The sequence below is a fragment of the Callospermophilus lateralis genome, chromosome X (genome assembly GCF_048772815.1).
Source record: "Callospermophilus lateralis isolate mCalLat2 chromosome X, mCalLat2.hap1, whole genome shotgun sequence".
Classification (NCBI taxonomy): Eukaryota; Metazoa; Chordata; class Mammalia; order Rodentia; family Sciuridae; genus Callospermophilus; species Callospermophilus lateralis.
The window spans coordinates 124,729,170-124,749,111 of record NC_135325.1 but is presented as its reverse complement, the minus strand read 5'-3'; the positions used below and the strand labels follow the sequence as shown (position 1 = coordinate 124,749,111).

At 42.4% G+C, this 19,942-nt stretch overlaps 1 protein-coding gene across 1 annotated transcript; it reads right to left on the bottom strand.

Moving 5' to 3' along the window:
* Positions 1 to 12,112: 12,112 nt before the first annotated feature.
* On the bottom strand, positions 12,113 to 19,650 carry LOC143638728 (synaptonemal complex protein 3-like). Its single transcript, XM_077106534.1, has 8 exons — positions 19,560 to 19,650; positions 19,004 to 19,073; positions 18,790 to 18,824; positions 17,499 to 17,616; positions 16,208 to 16,307; positions 15,347 to 15,445; positions 12,511 to 12,615; positions 12,113 to 12,211 (listed from the first exon to the last, which is right to left on the bottom strand). Exons 1-8 carry the CDS (start codon positions 19,648 to 19,650, stop codon positions 12,113 to 12,115), a joined length of 717 nt encoding a protein of 238 aa, XP_076962649.1.
* Positions 19,651 to 19,942: the final 292 nt, after the last annotated feature.

Here is a 19,942-nt window from a genome sequence, read left to right as displayed (position 1 = left end):
TACTGACTATCGGAAAATAAATTAAATACAGAAGTTTTAAACATCACAAAAGCCTGTAATACTGCTTTAAGCTCTACCTTTTGAGCTGATTGTTTGGGTACTAAAAATGTAAAAGTTTGATCAGGTATAACTATTGCTGCTGTACCATTATTGGATCCATCAGTGAATATATTTGGAGCATTCCCGATAGGTGTTTTTCTTGTCATTTTTGGAAAAATGACAGGATGCGATGACCAAAAAGACAATAAAGGATTAGATGGTAAGTGGTTATCAAATGAAACATTAGATTTGCACATGATTATTGCCCAAGTATTTAACTCATTAGCTAACTCAACAATTTGATTCATAGTATATGGAGTAATAATTTTATTGGGAGAAATTCCAAACACTCCTTTTGCTGCTTTTATTCCTTTGAGTATTAATTGTCCTACAGACTCAGGATACCTAGTAAGAATAGTGTTAGGAGAATAAGATAAAGGTATCCATAATAATGGACCTTCTTGCCAAAATACTCCTGTAGGAATATTTTTTGTTGGTAGTACAATAAATAATAAAGGCAAAGTTATATCAATTCTATCCAAATGCATATTTTCCATATATGTTTCAATGATTTTTAATGCCTTTCTTGCTTCAGACGTTAACATTCAGGGTGAATTTGGATCTGATGGACCTTTTAGGATATCAAATAAAGGTCCAAACTCTCCTGTTGGTATAACTAGATAAGGCCTTATCCAATTTATGTCTCCTAATAACTTTTGAAAGTCATTAAGTGACTTGAGTTGATCTACTCATATTTGAATTTTTGGTGGACGGACCATGGTTGAGGATAATAGAACTCCTAAATAATTAATTGGAAAATTTAATTGTACTTTATCTATTGCTATCTCTAGATTATAATTTTTTAATAAGTTTGTAAGTGTGGCATAACATTCTAGCAATGTGTTTTTAGCTTTGTGTGCTAATAGTACATCATCCATATAGTGAAATATTTGTAGTTCAGGATTTTGATTTCTAAGTGGCTGGATTGCTTTGTTAACATAAATTTGACACATAGTTGGGCTCTTAGCCATCCCTTGAGGGAGTACTTTCCATTCATATCTCTGATCAGGACCTTCATGATTCAGTGCAGGGATAGTAAATGCAAAACGTGGACTATCCTCAGGATGCATTGGAATTGAAAAAAAAAACAATCTTTAATATCTAGGGCTAAAACATACCAAGTTTTTGGCAAAGCAGACAATTGAGGAATCCCCGATTGAGCAGGTCCCATAATAACCATCTCATTATTAATGGCTCTTAAATCTTGCAATAATCTCCATTTACCAGATTTCTTTTTGATGACAAAAATGGGAGTATTATGGGGAGATACAGAAGGTTGTATATGTCCTTCCACTAATTGTTGTTTGACCAGATCATGGGCTGCTTGTATCTTTTCTTTAGTCAGGGGCCACTGAGGAATCCATACTGGTCTTTCTGATTTCCAAGTAATTTTTATTGTCTCAGTGGCCCTTTCTGAAAATCCAACCCATGTCTGTCTGTTCCTTGATCTATTTGTATTGGTGCTGCTATACCTTGTTCTTGTTTTCCTAATCTTTTTCCTTTCCTAAAACCTTGTCTAGTCATAATAGTGGGTGCATTTTGGTTGATGTTATTTGTTAATGTCAAACCTAATTGATCTAGGACATCTCGTCCCCATAAATTTATAGGAAGATGATCCAATACATATGGCTGTATAGTTCCTTCACATCCTTCAGGATCCTTCCAATCTAATACCATTGCACTTCTATGGGGATTAGTCGCCACTCCTAGGCCTCGAAGCGTTTGAGTGGCTTGTTGTAATGGCCAATGTTTTTGGCCATTCTTGACAAGAGATGATGCTAAGGTCTGCACCTGTACCCAGTAGCCCATTAAATTCATGTCCTTGAATATTTAGTTTTAGCATGGGGCGAGAATCTAAATTTAAAGACAGCATAGCCCAATCTACACCTGTGGAGCCTAATCCCTTGGAACCTCTTTCTACAGCACGACTGGAAAATTTATCATGTAGGCTTGGTATTATTAGTAACTGTGCTATTCTATCTCTTGGTGAAACTACTGATATACCATTTGGAGAACTGGCTATAATTTTTATTTCACCTTCATGATCGGGATCAATTACCCCAGGACTTATCATAAGTCCTTTTAGAGTAGAAGAGCTGCGTCCCAATAATAAGCCTACTGTTCCTTTGGGAAGAGGTCCTTTCACCCCTGTGGGAATGATGTGAACTCCCATCTCTGGAGTTAGTACTGATCTGGCGGAGGCACAGAAGTCCAACCCTGCGCTCCCTCTGGTTTGTCTGATGAGGGATCTGATGGACAATGTGTCCTGGGCACTACCGTGATGGGGTTGCTGGGTTCCTCCAGTGCTCCGTATATTTGTGGTTTTGGGCCCCGGAGCATTGGGCCCCCCTGTCCATTTTTTGGCAATGGAGCCCGATGCCTTTCTCCACGATATCGTGGATAAACACTTGGTCCTTGTTCGTTTTTTGATAATGGAGTACCCTCTATGGTGGTTTGAGAACGGCATTCATTAGCCCAATGTCTCCCTCTACGGCATCGTGGGCAAATACCCGGTATTCTACTCCTTTGATACCTAGTTTTGTTAAACCCTCCTCCTATGGGGCAATTCCTTTTAAAATGTCCTGTTTGTTCACAATTGTAGCATGTTCTTGGCCTGGAATCTAAAGCCTGTTTTACTGCAGCTGCCACAATTTGCCCTTGTTCATTAATGTCTCTGGCATCTAAAGCCTGTTTTACTGCAGCTGCCACAATTTTCCCTTCTTCATTAATGTCTCTGGCATCTAAAGCCTGTTTTACTGCAGCTGCCATGACTTGCTCTTGTTCATTAATGTCTCTACATAATTTAATATATGTGTTTAAATCTTCATGTTTCCATGGTCTAATGATATCTCTGCACCAACGATTCGCTTGGTCATAAGCCAGTTGTTTTATTAATGGCATTGCTTGTTCTGTATTCCCAAAAACTCTGGTAGGTGTTTGAATAAGCCTATCTACAAATTCAGCGTAAGATTCATTAGCTCCTTGTATTATCTTAGATAATTGACCTTGTAAACCTCCATGTCCTTGTAAAGTCTTCCATGCCTTAACTGCATCTACAGCAATTTGTAAATATACACCAGGATCATATGCAATTTGTTGCTGCTGATCCTCATAAGGTCCCTTTTCTAACAACATATCTAGATTTCTCTGAGGATAACCAGCTGCTGCATTTCACCTAGCCGTCTCCTTGCAAAATTCCTCATTGGCAACCTTCCATAACAGGTATTGTCCTCCATTTAGCACAGCTTTACACATATTAGCCCAATCTGCTGGCGTCATGTTCAAGTTGGTAAAGGATTCGACCAAGCTTACAGTGAAGGGTGCTTGAGGACCATAGGTTGTTACAGCCTCTTTTAGCTGCTTCACTGTTTTGAAATCTAAAGCATGGTAAATTCGCTGCCCTCCTACCTCAAATACAGGGCATGTTAATACTTGAGATCCTGTCTCAGGATCCCAACTATCAACTGCGGGGGTTGGGGGCCTCTCAGCATATGGAGGTGGCCTTGTCAGTTGGACACTTACGTCCTCTGGTGATAGAAAGGTGTTAGTAGCAGTCTCCTGTAGAGGTGGTGCTGTTGGTTGGACACTTAAGCCCTCTGGTGATAGAAAGGTGTTAGTAACAGTCTCCTTTTGTAACTTTCCCCCTGATGGCTTTTTCTGCTCTAAACTTCCTTTCTCTGTCTGATTAGCTCGAAAGACCTTCTCTTTTACTTGAATCTTTTCCTCTTTCTGACTAACTTGAGAGACCTTCTCTTTTACTTGAATCAATATGTCTTCTCCTTCCTCTACCTTTGTCTGAATTGAAGGCTTTGGACTAAGCAAACCAGATACCAACGCCCACAATGTCAATGTGCCAACTGGCAGAGTCCCTGGGCTGTTCTTTTCTATTCTTTTTAAATCTTCACCATGATGGTTCCATTGTGATATATTTAACAACTCCTCCTTAAAAAGCCATGGGCTACATTTTTGCATTGTATCAACGTATGCCCTGACTGTTCTTGATTTTACTGGGATGCCTCCTTCCTCTAACAATTTACTTAACACTCTTTCAGTTTGTTTTTTACTAATTTCTGATCCCGTATTTCTACTATAATACAACCCAACAAGATGACGCCAAACAAAACCGAGACAGAGTGAAATAAAAATGGAACAACAAAAATTCATTATAGCCTTTCTATCCTCCTGACATGTGCATCCGTCCTTTCTCCCTATCTGTTCCTCAGACGTAAATAGTTTTTCCTCAGATGTGAGCGGTTTTTCTTCTGTCTCACTCATCTCCAGGGACAGGCAACTTAAATCAAAAGTGAAGCAAAACAAAAGAGGAATCTTAAAATGGCTACCCATCCTCTCACCCTGCCCTCAGGGGCGAGCAGTTTACTTACCCTCAGTCGCTCCCCATGCGAGCCACCAAATGCCGCAGTCTGGCTGGGCACAATTCAGGAGCCACTTGTCAAAAGAAGTGAACTTTATTTTTAGAACCACACACGCCAAACAAAACGGCTCCTCAGGAAAAAACCCTCAGAGCCCAACTGCCACCACCGGCTTCCCACAAGCCACACACCCCAACCCAGCCTCTTCCTCCCACAATCCTCCTGCTCTTGAGGCCGATTGGCTGGGTCGCATGGGCGGAGCCAAAAAAGTCCCCCAATGAGCAGCTCCGTGGTCTGAAAGGGCAGGGAAACAGCCCAGTGAGCATCACCGCAGAGGAGCCAATCAGCTAGATGTTGCTAGATGTTGCTGGGGCCGCTGTGAGCCAATCATCAGCTGGTAGTCTGAAAGGGCAGGGAAACAGCTCAATGAGCATCTCCACAGAGGAGCCAATCAGCTAGGTGTTGCTGGGGCCGCTGTGAGCCAATCATCAGCTGGCAGTCTGAAAGTTTGCTGGAGCCCCTTTGGCTGTGGCTCTCAACATGTCATTACTGCTCAGACAGGCCAAGAAAACAAAAGAGAATCTCTAAGTAGATCCAAAAGCTTTTAAAATTGGTTTTGTGATATAGGTGGCTTTTCAGATCTGTGAGTAGGTGATGCATTTTAAAAATTGGAATTGGGGGTCTGGGGCTGTGGCTCAGCAGTAGAGCGCTCACCTAGCACGTGTGAGGCACTGGGTTGGATCCTCAGCACCACATAAAAATCAATAAACAAAACAAAGGTATTGTGTCCAACTACAACTAAAAACATTTTTTAAAAAAAAATTGGAGTTGGGGTAAGTAGTGACCAATAAAAAAAGTGAAATTTGGATGTATCACCTATGCTGTATGTCAGAATACGTTCAAAGTGGATCAAAGATCTAAATGTGAAAATTATACCCTGCCCAATTTTATAACCTTGAATTCTTTTACCATCGGGAAGAGTGAAATTTGAGAAGAGGCCCATTACCAAATCCAAGAACACATAAGGTGCATGAATAAAGAGCCCAGACAAAAAGAAGGAAATTGTCCTTTTTTAAAAATTTCCCCCCCCCACCCCCCACAGGGGGAGGTAACTGGGGATTGAACCCAGAGGTTGAGCCACATCCCCAGCCCTTTTAATTTTTTTTTTTTTTTTTTTTTTAATTTAGAGACAGGGTCTCACTTTGTTGCTTAGGGCCTCACTTACTTGATGAGCCTGGCTGTGAACTTGTGATCCTCCTGCCTCAGCCACCAGAGGTGCTGGGATTAGAGGCAGGCCCTACCATAACTGGCATAAGTGTTTCTTAAATATATGAAAATGTGTTCAGTTGTGCACCTACAAAAACAAATCTTAATATCAGCTGCCCCTGAGTAAATTTGTAAATTTAGTACAATCCTAATAAAAGTGTCATTTTTTGTTCCTGGAGCTAGGGAAAGTGTTTTTGAAGTCCATTAAAGGAAAACAGGCAAGCAAGAACGTATGAGGAACCCTTGAAAAAGAACTTCAATAGAAGCCACCCCTGGGAGTGTATTCATCCACCTAACAGTGGCAAACTTTTGCTTTCTGACAGGTTTTTCCTTTAAATTCCCCTTACACACTAAAGTATTTCTCCTATGTAGTTCTATTATGTGGTGGTCCAATTAAAGGCATCTTAGCTGCAAGACTCCAGATGGATCTGTTGCCAGAAGCCTTGCTGCCCGATATAAAGTGCATGTAATAGCATTCCCCAATATGCACTCTTGGTAACTGAGCCCCAACCGGTCTCTTGCGTGAAGTGTTCCGCAGTGGAAGACAATAATAAGTAGCAGAATCTCTATAGAAGAGTCACTTTTCTCCCTCAGAAGTGGATTTTGAGTCAGGTGCATAGTGACTTTTCATAAATAATACATTTAAATTACGTTCACTCAAAAAGTATACAAATATCAGCCCAAAAGACAATAACTGGCTGAAAGAGATACCTACTACCTACTTACTGCTTATCACAGAGGTGGTGGCATTGGCCAATGTACTCAGACAACAGAGAGTAAATAGAGACATAAAAATAGAAGGGAAGAATTAAGGGAAACCCTACCACAGAGGATGAGAGGATTCAGTAAAGAACAGGTAACAAAGCAACATGTAGAAAAATAAGTTTTCATAGACACAAGAATAAAGGGAACGGGAATTGGGAATAGGAAAGACAGTGGAATGAATGGCACATAACTTTCCTATGTTCCTACACAAATACACAAACAGTGAAACTCCACAGCATGATCCACCACGACACTGGGATGCTTATTAGAATAACGTAGAGCCTATGTATTTATAATATGAGAAAATACACTCTATTGTCATGTGTATCAAAAAAGGACAAAGGAAAAAATTTTAAAATGAAGCCATGGGGATGAGGGGGCAAACAAGAGAATATATGAGGGGCCCCAAGTTTCTGACTCGAGGTTGTCCCTGGCTTGTAGTTTGCACCACTCCTCAAACATCCATCCACTGCAGGCTGTGTGCTGTCGGTTCTAATGATTTCAGGAAGTCTGGGAGGATTGCCTGCCTTGCAAACTGAGATAGTACTTACCCAGTCAGGCACCAGGGACCAAGTAGCACAGGAAGGCCAAGAGGCAAGACAGCATGCGGCCACTCCACCAGGGGACAGCCAGCTGGCCTTTGCCGACAACCACACATCTGTGCCTCAAGCCGAATCTCAGGTGGGGGCCTATGCGGCCTAAGGCATCTGTCCAGCAATTCACTCCCAAACATTAATAAAAAATCAAAAGAATAACCAGGAAGAATTATAATGAACAACTTCATTGACAATGGCAAAAACAAAATATTAGGGATAGATTTAACAAGAAATACTCAAATTTGAAATAACAAAAGCAGGAAATAATTCTGAAACATGCAAAGTCGATTTGAACGGATGGAAAGACATAACTTGGTTTTGGAAAGGGTAAATCAAAATCATGAAGAGTAAATAGAAAATTTTAATACAATCCCAATGAAGATACTGTAAGATTTTGGGGGGGAAGCTAGAAAGGCTGATCTTAGCGTTCATTTAGCAAGCACAAATGAGCAGTAATAGGCAGGAAATCCATCAGAAGGATCAATGAGGAAAAAGAACTCTACAGATATTAAAATCTACCCTAACAAGTCTCTATACCTTACATTGTGTGTTGTTGGTGTATGAAGAGAACAACTGAACAAAACAGACATATATATATACACACACATATATATGTGTATTAGACTAATACGTATGTGTACATATGTTATATGTGTGTGTCTATATATATAAAATATATTTTATACATATATAATATATATATATATATATATATATATATATACACACACACATAATATCCTAGTGTACATAAAGAGTGGATATACAGCAGTAAGTGTGGCCTATGAAATCAGTGAGAGAAAATGGAATTAATGAAAGGTTGTGTTGGGGTAAGTGAATAGTAATAGAGAAAAAGATAAATTGAAACCTATTACTCACAGTAGATACCACAACAAATTCTTGATGGAACAGACATTTAAATGTACACAGTGAAACTGCACAAACAGTCTTTGACTATCCAGAATTTGTTTTAGAACTACTAATAATTGTGAAGATGGTAAAATCCAATAGAACAGGCGTAAGACTGAAGAATCGACAGTTCACATTGATAAGTAAGCAAATGAGTCTTAACCTATGGAAAAGTTACTTGCTCCCCTAATAAGTAAAACAAATAGGGAAACCTTTATTGACATTGGTCTTGGCATGCTTTCTTGGATTTCCAACAAAAGCACAGGCAACAAAAGCAAAAACAGATAAGTGAGAAGGTAGCAAACTAAAGAGCTTCTACACAGCAAAGGTGATGACTACAGAGCCAAATGCCATCTTATGGAATGGATGAAAATATTTCCAAACCATCTATCTAATAATGGATCAATATGCAAGTCATATGAGAATCTACTATACTCAATAACAACCCAAAATCTGATTAAAAATGGGCAAAGACTTGAACAGATATTTATCCAAAGGAGACACAGAGATGGCCAACAGGTATTTGAAAAGGTGCTTGACCTTCCTAATCATTAGGGAAAAGCAAACCAAAACCACAGGGAAAGCCAGGCACCTTAGAGCATGCTTGCAATCCCAGCGGCTTGGCAGGCTGAGGCAGGAGGACCTTGAGTTCAAAGCAGACCTCAGCAAAAGCAAGACACTAAGCACTCAGGGAGATCCTGTCTCTAAATACAAAATAGGGCTGGGGATGCAGCTCAGTGGCTGAGTGCCCCTGAGTTCATGCCTTGGTACCCCCACCCAAAACCAAACCAAAACAAAACAAAACCACAGGAATGTCGCCCCAAAACTGTTAGGATGACTGTATTTATTTTATTTCATTTTTGGTACCAGGGGTTGAACTCAGTGGCACTCAGCCACTGAGCCACATCCCAGCCCTATTTTGTATTTTATTTAGAGACAGGTTCTCACTCAGTTGCTTAGTGCCTCACCATTGCTGAGGCTGGCTTTGAATTTGCAATCCTCCTGCCTCAGCCTCCTGAGCTGCTGGGATGACAGGCATGCACCACTGCACCTGGCATGGATAACCATTTTTAAAAGACAAAGGAGAAGTGTTGGTGAGTGTGTGGAGGGAAAAAAAAATGTGTGCAGTTTTGGTAGGAACAAACATCATTGCTGTCATCATGGGAACCGGACAGAGTAATTGAAAGGTCTCAGGAAAGGCAAGGGCGGCATTCCACAAAAGTGGGAATGAATTTCCCATAAGAATAACACCGGAACCCAGACTCCTTTGGGGAGAGAGGTAAGAAAAGGTGCCTAGCTCACAAATTAGTCATTTTCAATCCAGACTGAGAACACTGGATGCCATTTGAAATTGGAGGAACAGCAGTCTAAAGAGGATAAGAAAGTGTGAATTCAAAGAACCTGGAAGCACTAAGCAGGCAGGGTATCACCAGGTGTGAGATGCACAAATGAGTCCCTCAGGAGGAGCTGCCTGAAGTAAGCAAAGGCCACAGAAAACTCCTTCCAAACACATTTCCTGTGCTTCTCCTAATTGCAGGCTCTGCCCTTAGGGGTTAGGCTTATGACAATGGAAGCCAGGCTTGCTGCCTTCAGGAAGCTCACAATGGCTCCTGAGGGACAAAGACAAATGGGCAACTACATGATAGTGTTTGTCACAAGTACAAGAGGAACAAAGATAACGGGGATGCTATAGTTTGGATGCGGTTTGAGTGTGTTCCTCCAGAAGTTCCCGGGGATGCTATAGTTTGGATGCGGTTTGAGTGTGTTCCTCCAGAAGTTCCCGTGTTGAAATCTAATCTCCATCATGAGGCATTAAGTGGGAGAAAGCTTAATCAGAGGTGGGTCCTTTCGGAGGTGACGAGGATGAGATACGATCATCAGGCTGCTGCCCCCGTGTTTGAATCTTGGTGGCTTCATGAGAATACTGAGCAAGACCCCAAAACAGAGACAGACATTACAACACTCCCTGCGCGTGACAACCTGCACCACCTTGGGACTCTGCTAGCAAGAGGGACATCACTGAATGTGCCCTTGAACTCACCAGAACCATGATCCAAAATGAGTCTTTTCAAAAAATATATGTACAGCTTACCCAGAATGTGATATCACATTATTAGCAGTAGAAAAAGGACTAAGATGGAATCATAGTGGGAAAGCAGAGTGAGAATGTTCAGAGGCTCCCCCAATGTAGTGCTGCTTCTCTTTAAAAGATGCGATGTTACTGTCCCACAATGAAGTGAGGCAAATGGAAAGGTACTTGCAAACAGAGAATGTTTTTCTATTTCCTATTCTTCAACTCACAGCAAAGCCCAGTTCACTTCATCCATTTGCAGCACTTGTGAAAAACAGGGCCAGGCCAGACAAACATTGGTCAAGAGGAGGTGAGTGCTTCTAGTGTCTGCTCAATCTTCAAAGAGGAAAACACTGCCTCTGATTTTTGACAAAGATGGAGTTAGGAAAGAAATCAGCCCAATCATGGTATGTGCCTATATGAACGTAGCACAAAGAATTCTACTTTTATGTATGATTAGAATACACCAATTAGAAAAGTAAATAGAAGGGACACCGGTGAGTAGAGAGAGGGGATTGGCAGGGAGAGGAGGGGAGGGAAAGGGGAATTGATGGGGAATAAGATGGAGCAAATTATGTTATACCCATGCATGACTATCACAATAAACCCCACAATTATGTATAATTATGATGCAAAAAGGAAATGTGAATTAAGTGATTCAAGAAATGCATAGAAATATAAAATACATTTACAATGAAGTAAGCTATGCACTCCACAAGTATTAATTGGGAACCATATGTCATTATCGAGCAAGGAGCAGCCCTAACCATAACTACAATTCTGCATCACAGAATCTTACATTGTCCTTTATGACAAAAGATGACACTGAGGGGCAGGCAGGATAACTAATCTGGTCTTCACTATCTGGTGCTAGAGCCTGAATTTGTCTGACTCCAAAGGCCACCCAAGCCCCAGGACACCACATGGCCAGAACCAGCCTGGAAGCACTGAGAGGTTGTCTGTGGTTTTGAGCATATGGAATACCCAGATTAGGGTTGGCTGTATGTGCCGTTCCAGATTCCTTTCCCCTCCCATGTACTGGTGTCTCCCTCAGCCTGTGTGAGCTCTCTGGCACTTCTCACTGAACAGGACAAAGAGCAGAATAATGATCTAATCACAGAACTGAAGGTCAAAGCCACCTGAGTCCCGAGACCACTCTAGGTCTTGGATGCCTAAGACAGCATCAGAGACCCTCCCCATCCACAAATTTAATTCACCAATCCCTTATCTACGGTTCACCTTTCCTCTTCTACTGAAACGCAGGGAGCTCAGTGTGTACTTGTGGGTCATCTTCATTTCAAGGAGCAAAGGTGGGACTCTACACATGCCACACAGATATAAACGACAATTTCATGTTTATCAAATCAACTATTTCCCATTGGGAATCTCATTTGTAATGAGCTTTAAAATACTCACATTATAAAAGACCAGATATAGGAATTAACTTTTCCCATCTGCAGATAAATATACAATCAATTTTCCACGGGCTAATTAAATGTCAAACATGGGGGAAAACTCTTGTGGTTAACGTATCGCCCTAGAAAAGGGTGAGACATTTAAACCATAGGTAATGAAGTGTTGTTCTCTGTTTTCCTATGTTCTTCTAGTCAATATTAAGGGGCAGGAGTCATTTATTAGGGAGCCCAAATCAATTAAAGGGCATTCCAGTGTGTGTGTGTGTGTGTGTGTGTTTTCTGTATCTCACGGCTGATAGTAACACACTGACTCGGGTGTCTTATGATTCCGAGCAGCTTGGTTCTGGGGGCACTAACCTATGCTACCTTGTAATAAGCCCTGTAGCCCACAGAATAGATTTCCTTTGAAATCTCGTTTTCACCTGAATAGATTCTGTAACTTTTAATGAGACCTCACAGGAGTGTGTCCATAAAGAGATTGCATCTCTTTAACTGTTTCCCTTAAGGAGGGACAAATTGACCTTCCATGCTTGTGCTTTCTGAGTTTGGGGATGGACGCAAACACACTGACACCAAACCTAACATGAAATCATCTTTATTGCTAAGAGTTAATTGGCAGTGTCAGGCAGCAAAAGCCAGCAGCTCTGCCAAAGGCCTGGAAGCTTCACACACGGGCTTTTCAACAGCTCCCACACACAGCTCTTCAGGTTTCATTTGGGTCTGAACATCAAGGGGATCCAGCACTTAACAAACCAGTGAACAAGACATGTTGGGCTCATGGAGATAACTTTATGACTGTATCGTATCACTTGGGGTGAACAGCTTTCTTCAAAGGATCATGAGAATAACAGGGATAGGAGAGATTTCCGAGCACTGGCCTTCTCCTCCTGCTGCTGTTACGTGAAAGGAGAAAATCATCTGTTCAATAGTTGTTTGAATATTGTCCATATTCTAGCAAACAAGCCCTTTTGGTGCTAAAACCAGGCCTTAGCTGTCAACTTTACCTACAGGATACTTACAGATTCCATCATAAGTTTCGTTTGCAAGATGGCCATCTGTTTCCTAAGTTCACTGTGTTCACCAGCAAGTACGTTTCCGTGATTCTCCTCTATATCCTGCAGACTCTACAACAGAAAGCCCAAGGTTTTTTTTTTACCTTCATATTATTACGTTTATGTGGACCGATGATCGAACCCAGTGCCTCACCTGTGCTAGGCAAGTGCTCTACCAAACCCCAAGTTTGTTTTTAAACCACCCCTCTTCATCTCCCTTCACAGATGTCAGCAGGGAAGCTGCATTTCAAAAGGAGAAGAGGTTCAAATTCAAGCGATGGTCATTACTGGGGCCACATCGAGAATAGTCTATGTACTACAGGAAAACCAAAATATCCACCAAAGAAACCACAAAATGTGCGATTTGAGTCAAAGACTGCCCTGATAGAGGCATGACACTTTGTTTGAACAAGATGGGGAAGTTTCAGGGTCAACATGGAACACAGAGAAAGCATGCAAGTTGTACATGAATGCACGCACACCATAACTTTGAAGTCCCCTACTGAAGTTTCAAAACGCGAGATATATATACACCCATTTCATGAACACTAGTAGGTAATGTAACATGACTTCCCTAGGGGGAATCAAATGCTCTAGAGAATGGCCTCACCAACTCATGAAAAATAAAACTCTGATTTAAATTTTTGCAGTCATTAAAATAATCTTTGAACTCAAGCTTACTCTGAAAACCATCATGTGTCCAGGGCTATGGAGGAATCACAAAATGAATACACACTCTCTGCCATATTCCTAGCATTGAAAAGAAATAACACAAGAGCGGCATGCTGGGCTATGTCTACTAAGTCAGCAATTGAATAGGTTTTAAGAGGTGGGCTGGGGATGTGGCTCCGTGGTAGAGCACTTGCTTAGCGTGCCAGAGGCGCTGGGTTCAATCCTCAGCACCACATAAAAATAAATAAAATAAAAGGTCCATCAATAACTAAAAACATTTCAGCAACGCAAGCCGAAAGTTTTCTGGGGGAAGAGTGTAAGCGAAGCACAAAGGAATGTGAGTTACTTCAGAGAAGCCTATGGACCTGGAGGGGTGGGAGGAAGCAAAGACCAGAGCAAATGCAGCTTCAAAAAGGCCTGACGTTGTGGGGTGGGTATCTGAATATCCAAAATGTAGAGCAGGGAGTCACTGACAGTTTTAGAAGCGAGAAGGGCTGTGTTTCAGGCAGATAATATTGCAGACCCTTGAAGAATGACTGAAAGGAATGAGCTCAGATCAAAGTTTAATAATACAGGTGAGGGGTGATGATGTGCAGAAGTAGGGCAGCAGCAGGAGCAGCAAGGAGTCACAGATGATCTAAGCACCACTGGAGAGGGAAAAACCTCAGGCCAACTGATAACTGGATGGGAAGGACACCCGAATGCGGAAGGCTAAAAAAATAAGTCAAGTTTCTACCTAAGCAGCAACGTTTAGCACCAGCATGTAGAAGAACTCCTGCCTCAAACCTGGGCACCAAGTAATAAATGGTTCTCATGGAACATTAGAAGCACTTAAAAATGACTCTTTGGTGTCCCCTAATGTGTCCCATGTCTGTGTGCACGTGCACGTTTGTAAGCGTGTATGTGTGCTCATGGGAATTACTCTAGAAGTAAAGAAAGGCCTTGTTTAAAGGAGGAATTTAGGACCATCCCAGTTTGGAAGAGGGAAATTTCAACATGAATGTGAACAGGAGATTTTAAAAAGTTTCTGTCTAAAAAGGAGGAGGGGCAGATGAATAAACAGCACATCACTGAGTGCTTCGTAAGTCTGTCCCTGCACAAAGCAGAGGTCCGTACGTAGGAGAACAACTTGCTAAGATGCACACATGACAGTAGACAATTCTCAATCCACAAACTGTTAGTCTTCTGCTTACGTTTTCATTCTGAGGCACATCTGGGCCCTGTCCTATGACTGAAAGTCGCCATATGGGGTCATTTGCCATCCCTTCCATAAAAGAAAAAGCAAATATGCCATGGAATACTCGGGAAACAAAGGATGTGCAGACATCCTGCTTCATTTTCTTCTATTTTTTGGTATTGGGGATTGAACCCAGGGGCACTTTAACGTCGAGCTGCATCCCCAGCCCTTTTTATTTATTTATTTTTTTTTTTACGTTGAGGTGGGGTCTCGCCAAGTTGCCGAGGCTGGCCTGGCACTTGCCATCCTCCTGCCTCCGTCTCCCAAGTTGCTGAGATTACAGGGGTGCGCCAGAGTGCCCATGATGGGCCAGACTTCCTACTTTCATCTCTCACCACTCTGCTAAGAAACAGACTGTGGGACAGGTAGCCATGATTAAACTCTTAGTCAAACTCTTTGTGCCATGTGAGACTCTGGGTAATACTGCCAATTGACCAATTCCTGTCTTACATGACACCTACCACCATTAGCAAATCCTAAAAAGAAAAATTCACTCCGTATGTGGATTAAAGCGGGAACAACGGTATCATACGAAAAATGCTTCAGAGTCTCTGAGGTCAGAGTTCACATGTTGAACACAGGTTTGGAAAGAAAAAGAGCGTCTTCAACTCCCAGTACACACAGGATGATTTGAAAGGACATTTTAATGTTCTTCTTAGTGCACTAGAAAACAGAGTGATCAAATCATCACAAGTGTACTGTAATTAAAATTCAAATAATTATAGAGGCTCTTGTTTTTAATTAGTATCGGCAAGAAATCAAACTACACAGTGCCTGGTACAAAATTAATTAGATGACAAAATATTTTACAAATCTATTGTGTATGATTCAGAAAACAGAATCCTCAAACACAAGGGGCGGGGGTGGAATGGTGTGTTACCAAATTCGACAGACCTCCAAGTATTGCTCACATAACTCTCTAAAGGCTTTCATTTTCTGGCTCTGAACAAATTGAGATTGTTGGAAAGCCTTTTGTTGCTGTTGAAATATACCCTACAAGCACAAAAAGAGGCAGGTGTAATAACAATTGGAGGAAAACTTAAAACTTAACAAAACACAATAATTTTGAGATACACTCTCAATATTTCCTCATTTAATAGCATGACCAAATTTCCATGATGTGAGTTCACCAACCCTAGAGGAAAGCTAGGCACCAATCCTATCTCCTGTGCACTTAGGGGGCAACGTTCCTTTTTAACAACATCCAATACATCTGGCTCAGGTCTTGAAGACCTGAAGAACCACACAGTGAGGTGTTCCGGTAATGGTGGACTCTGTGTTTTCAGTCCCAGGTTACAGTCATCAGACCTCCACCCTTGCATATATACTCCACACTCACTCCCCATCCAGGACAATCCAACCCTCCAGCTGCTTGACCACAGCCATGCCAACTGGCTTCACTTTAAACTCCGGCTCCCTAGGTCACAAACCAAAGTTGGTACGAATCACCACTCAGCATTTGTTTCCCTCGTCCTTCCAGCGGCCTGCTCATAGGAAACAATCCCCTGTCTTCTCCTCTGCCCTGAAGGCAGCATCTGCTCCCCATCCCCACTCCCAGCTGATGACTTTGCCACCTCACTACGGAAGCACTAGCAATCCCAAGGGGACATCCAGTCGCCCATCACCACACCCTCCTCCCACCTTGGTCCAGCTAGCCTCGTGCCCTCCACCTTCCCTCCTGAGTGTTTTGCATGAACTCTTGCTACCGGAGATGGTGGTAAAATGAGTAGCCGTAAAGCTAAGCCTGATACCAACAGCCAGTTTTTCTCCTTGCTCCTTGACTTTCTTCACATCTAGATTCCACATCTGAACCAAAGTCGCAAACTGCTGAGAATATTCTTCATAAAGCTCCTCCCTGTAAGAGATAATGATAAACATGGCGATATGCCACGACAATCAGAAAGAAGTAAGAAAAATTTTTAAAAAGTGATTTTTCCTGATTTGTGCCAGCAATGGAAGAAGGGCAAAAGAACAGCTGAAATCTTCTGAGGGAAAATTGCAAAAATGAGAGAGGTGATTTAGCCTTATTCCTAGAATATTTGCTCCTAACCTGCTGAGAGAGATCTCCATGTGCCTTAGCTCCAGAAAACTCAGCAAGATTTACCACATTATATAAATATGCTGTGAAAATACACTTCACTAAAAATATTTTTATTTATAATCTTTTTCTGAATCATAAATTTATTGCAAATATTCTATGCATTCATCATCAAAGATTTCCAAGTAGGAATACTTCATTTTTCCCCCACTCTGTGCCCATAAGGAATTTGTACTAAATGCTGGTGAATCCCCATTCGATCCATTTTGTTGTTGTTGTTTTGTTTTCTTTTAGCCAGGGTCTCACTATGTTGCCCAGGCTGGTCTCGAGCATGTGGGTTCCAGTCAACCTGCCACCTCGGCTGCTGTAATGCTCAGACTTCAGGTGTTTGCCACCGTACCCAGGTCATTCAGCAGATTTATATATTATTCACAAAGTAAGATGTACCTCTCTCTCACTATTATAAAATACGCGTAGCTTGCACAAGAGAAATGGTCTGAAATATTTAACTTAAAGACATTTTTTGGATACTGGGGATAAAACCCAGGGGTGCTCTACCACTGAGCTCCATCCCCAGCCCTTGGTTTAATTTGGATTTTGAGACACAGCCTCACTACGTCGTCCAGCCTGGTCTCAAAATTGCAATCCTCCTGCTTTGGCCTCCCGACTGGCTGGGGTTAAAGGTGTGTGTACCTGAGTGTGGTGACTTATTTAATTTTAACGAAGCAAACTTTCACGGAAAGAGTGCTCACTTCCTCCCGTGAAGGAAATTCAACTGCAATCTGAAGAGTCAGAAAAGGTCATCTTTATTGATTGGCCTCCAGGAAACTAATGATCAATGATCATGCAAGGATATAGGACAAAAGAAATTATTTTCCAAAGAAAATTCAAGCCAATCTGATTTACTTTACAATCTCTCTTCCAACAAACAAAAGACCATCCAAGTCTCAGGAGTAGTGTGCACCCACAGACACAAACTGTTTGGCTCCAGAATAGCAACAACCTCACCTTTGCTCATGCTGGATTTTCAGAACATGCTCAATTTTCTGCTGAATGGTTTTGACAGAAGCACTGATACTCATTTTTAAATTTCTTCTCTTGGCCTGAAGAACCTTCTTGATGTCCCCTACATAGAAAATATAACCTTGTTAACATCCAGCGTCAAGCCAGTAAGGGTAACCTGGGCTTGACAGCATGATGGACACTTAGTGTCAACAAGCAGGCATCTCTTCCAAAGGCAAGATTATATGCATCCTTCCTTTCAGTGAAAATTTATGGCAGTTTGGAATTTGAAATTTGACACTTGCACTTCAGTCTCTATACTTTGGATGTAAGGAAAACCAGGTTCTATTTTTCCAAAACATACAAACGGGGTCTCAAGCGATAGTGTCCAACATCTTCACGAGAAAACACATACAAAGGCTAGTTTTTAACAAATGTACAAAAATATCCTCCAATTCAAGGTCACGTTTAGAGGGAATATGGTCAGACCGCTGCGTGCAAAACACAAAACAATTCCTTTCACACCCTGCTCCAAAGCACAAAGATCAATATTGGCATGTGAACACAAGAAAAGTCCATTTCAGTTTACCAGTCAGGCTTCTCAAGAAATTGAACTATGGGATAAAGACCACAAAGAGTTTAAGGGCATGAATAAATTCACTCACAGACCATTTCTACATGCTGGGTCCATCAAGGCAAAAGATTCTAAACTGATTCTGGCTCTATGTTTAAGAGTCTGACACTGAACACAGTTAGTGGAGATAATGTCCGTCACAGCCATCTAAAACTAGGATTAGATTCTTATCATCCAACCATCACTCACATTCTAACAATGTTGGCTTCAGACCTCCAATACAAGGGTTATTTATGTCAGTAAACGGTGAGGAGATATTAGAGAAGATTCCATCTTCGCTACCCCCAGCCCAAAGAAAAGAAATGGGGGTGGTCATACAAAACATGTGAAATGAAGTCTAAAACTTTAAAATAGATATAGCCCTCACTGTGTGACCTAATGTGAAGTACAGATTATCTCATCCAATGTTCTTTTCACATTTCAGTGTACAGGAACAAAAGCACCACTCTTATCTGAGGCCTGCAAGTACCATGCTCTTCACATCAACAATTAAAATGGGTAGGGAAATCTATTAAGTCCAAATAGTCCATACTTGTGTAACATCCTGCCTCGGAGAACAAGGAGTCAAAGATGGTCCTGAGGTCCTCTGATGAATATTTCCTGGGATAAATGCCTTTGATTTGAAACCCTTTACTTAAACTACCAATATCTCCCAAAACGTACCTTGAAACTTGGCCAACATATTCCGTAGCTCATTCCTGTGAAGAAATTGCATCAGCTTTTTAAATGAATGTAGGCAAAACACCGCCCTTGGTTTTGCAGAAGGGCAGGAGGCCCAGCACATTAGGTCGACTAGATGATGTGTGAGCATAAGGCGGACTTTTCTGAAATCACCCTATGTGACACAGCAGGCAAAAAACGGCTTTAAACACATTACCCCATGTCTCGCTCCTGACGACCTGTGAAAGAACTCTCCTCCCCACTGTCATCAAGTCCTGAACTGGTTGCTGCAAAGAAAAGAGAAAGGAAAGATGTTTTTCAAGCAAGTGTGCTATTTGATCCACTCTTTGCAGAGATATCCTCTCCCTTGTGCAATTTTCCTGGCTCTTCAGGCCAAGGAAAAGATCTTGATGCAGACAGACAGAGGTGGAATCCCTTAGGTGTAGGCCACAATAAATTTGGTCAGGGCCTGGGGCCACTGGAAGGAGGCATCTGTACCAGGGCCAAAGTGCATGTCCTGCACCTGGGGCAAGTAGGAAGTGAGAGCTGCCAGGGGTTCAGAGGAGCAAGAACCGGAATCCCGTGAAGGTGCTTGAGACACAGGGGCTTCTCGGCGCTGGAAACGTGGGATAGCCCCAACCCAGGGCCAGGAACTCCAGCCGCCCACGCGCTTCACGGCCCCACAGGACAAGAGGGGGAACACCTCTGACACGGGGATGCCCAGAGCAGAGCCTCCGCGCTGGAGGGACCCCTGGGACAGGAGCGTTTTTCACCTGGGCACTCAAAGTCATAGACGGACAGGTCCTGAGGCTCCACCTGGGCCTTGGCAGCTCTCCCCAAGCTCTTCCTTGCCGTGGGTGCCATGGCGACGGCCGCCCTGTGTTGCACGGGAGCCCGAAAGCTCCAGAGGGCAGGGATGCACTAAAGAAGGTGGGAGGTGTCAGAGGAGAATCAGGGCATGGGGCTTTGGGGCTGGAGATTGGTGTGGCCTCGTGGCCTGACACATGCCCTGGAGCCAGGGGGAGGGGAAGGATGGTGCCAGGGTAGAGTCCCTCCCCCACCCAATGATGCCATGGTCATGTCCTGCCCCATCCAGTCCAGTCCTGCTACAGGAGGGCTGAAACCCAGGGGACAGGGGACAGGAAGGATGGCCCCA

Coding starts and splice junctions, on each gene's coding strand:
- LOC143638728 (XM_077106534.1), bottom strand. CDS start 19,650: ATGGCACCCACGGCAAGGAAGAGCTTGGGGAGAGCTGCCAAGGCCCAG. Junction 16,308..17,498: donor AAAATCCAGCATGAGCAAAG/GTGAGGTTGTTG, acceptor TATCTCTTACAG/GGAGGAGCTTTATGAAGAAT. Junction 15,446..16,207: donor AGCAAGGAGAAAAACTGGCT/GTTGGTATCAGG, acceptor TTGTGCTTGTAG/GGTATATTTCAACAGCAACA.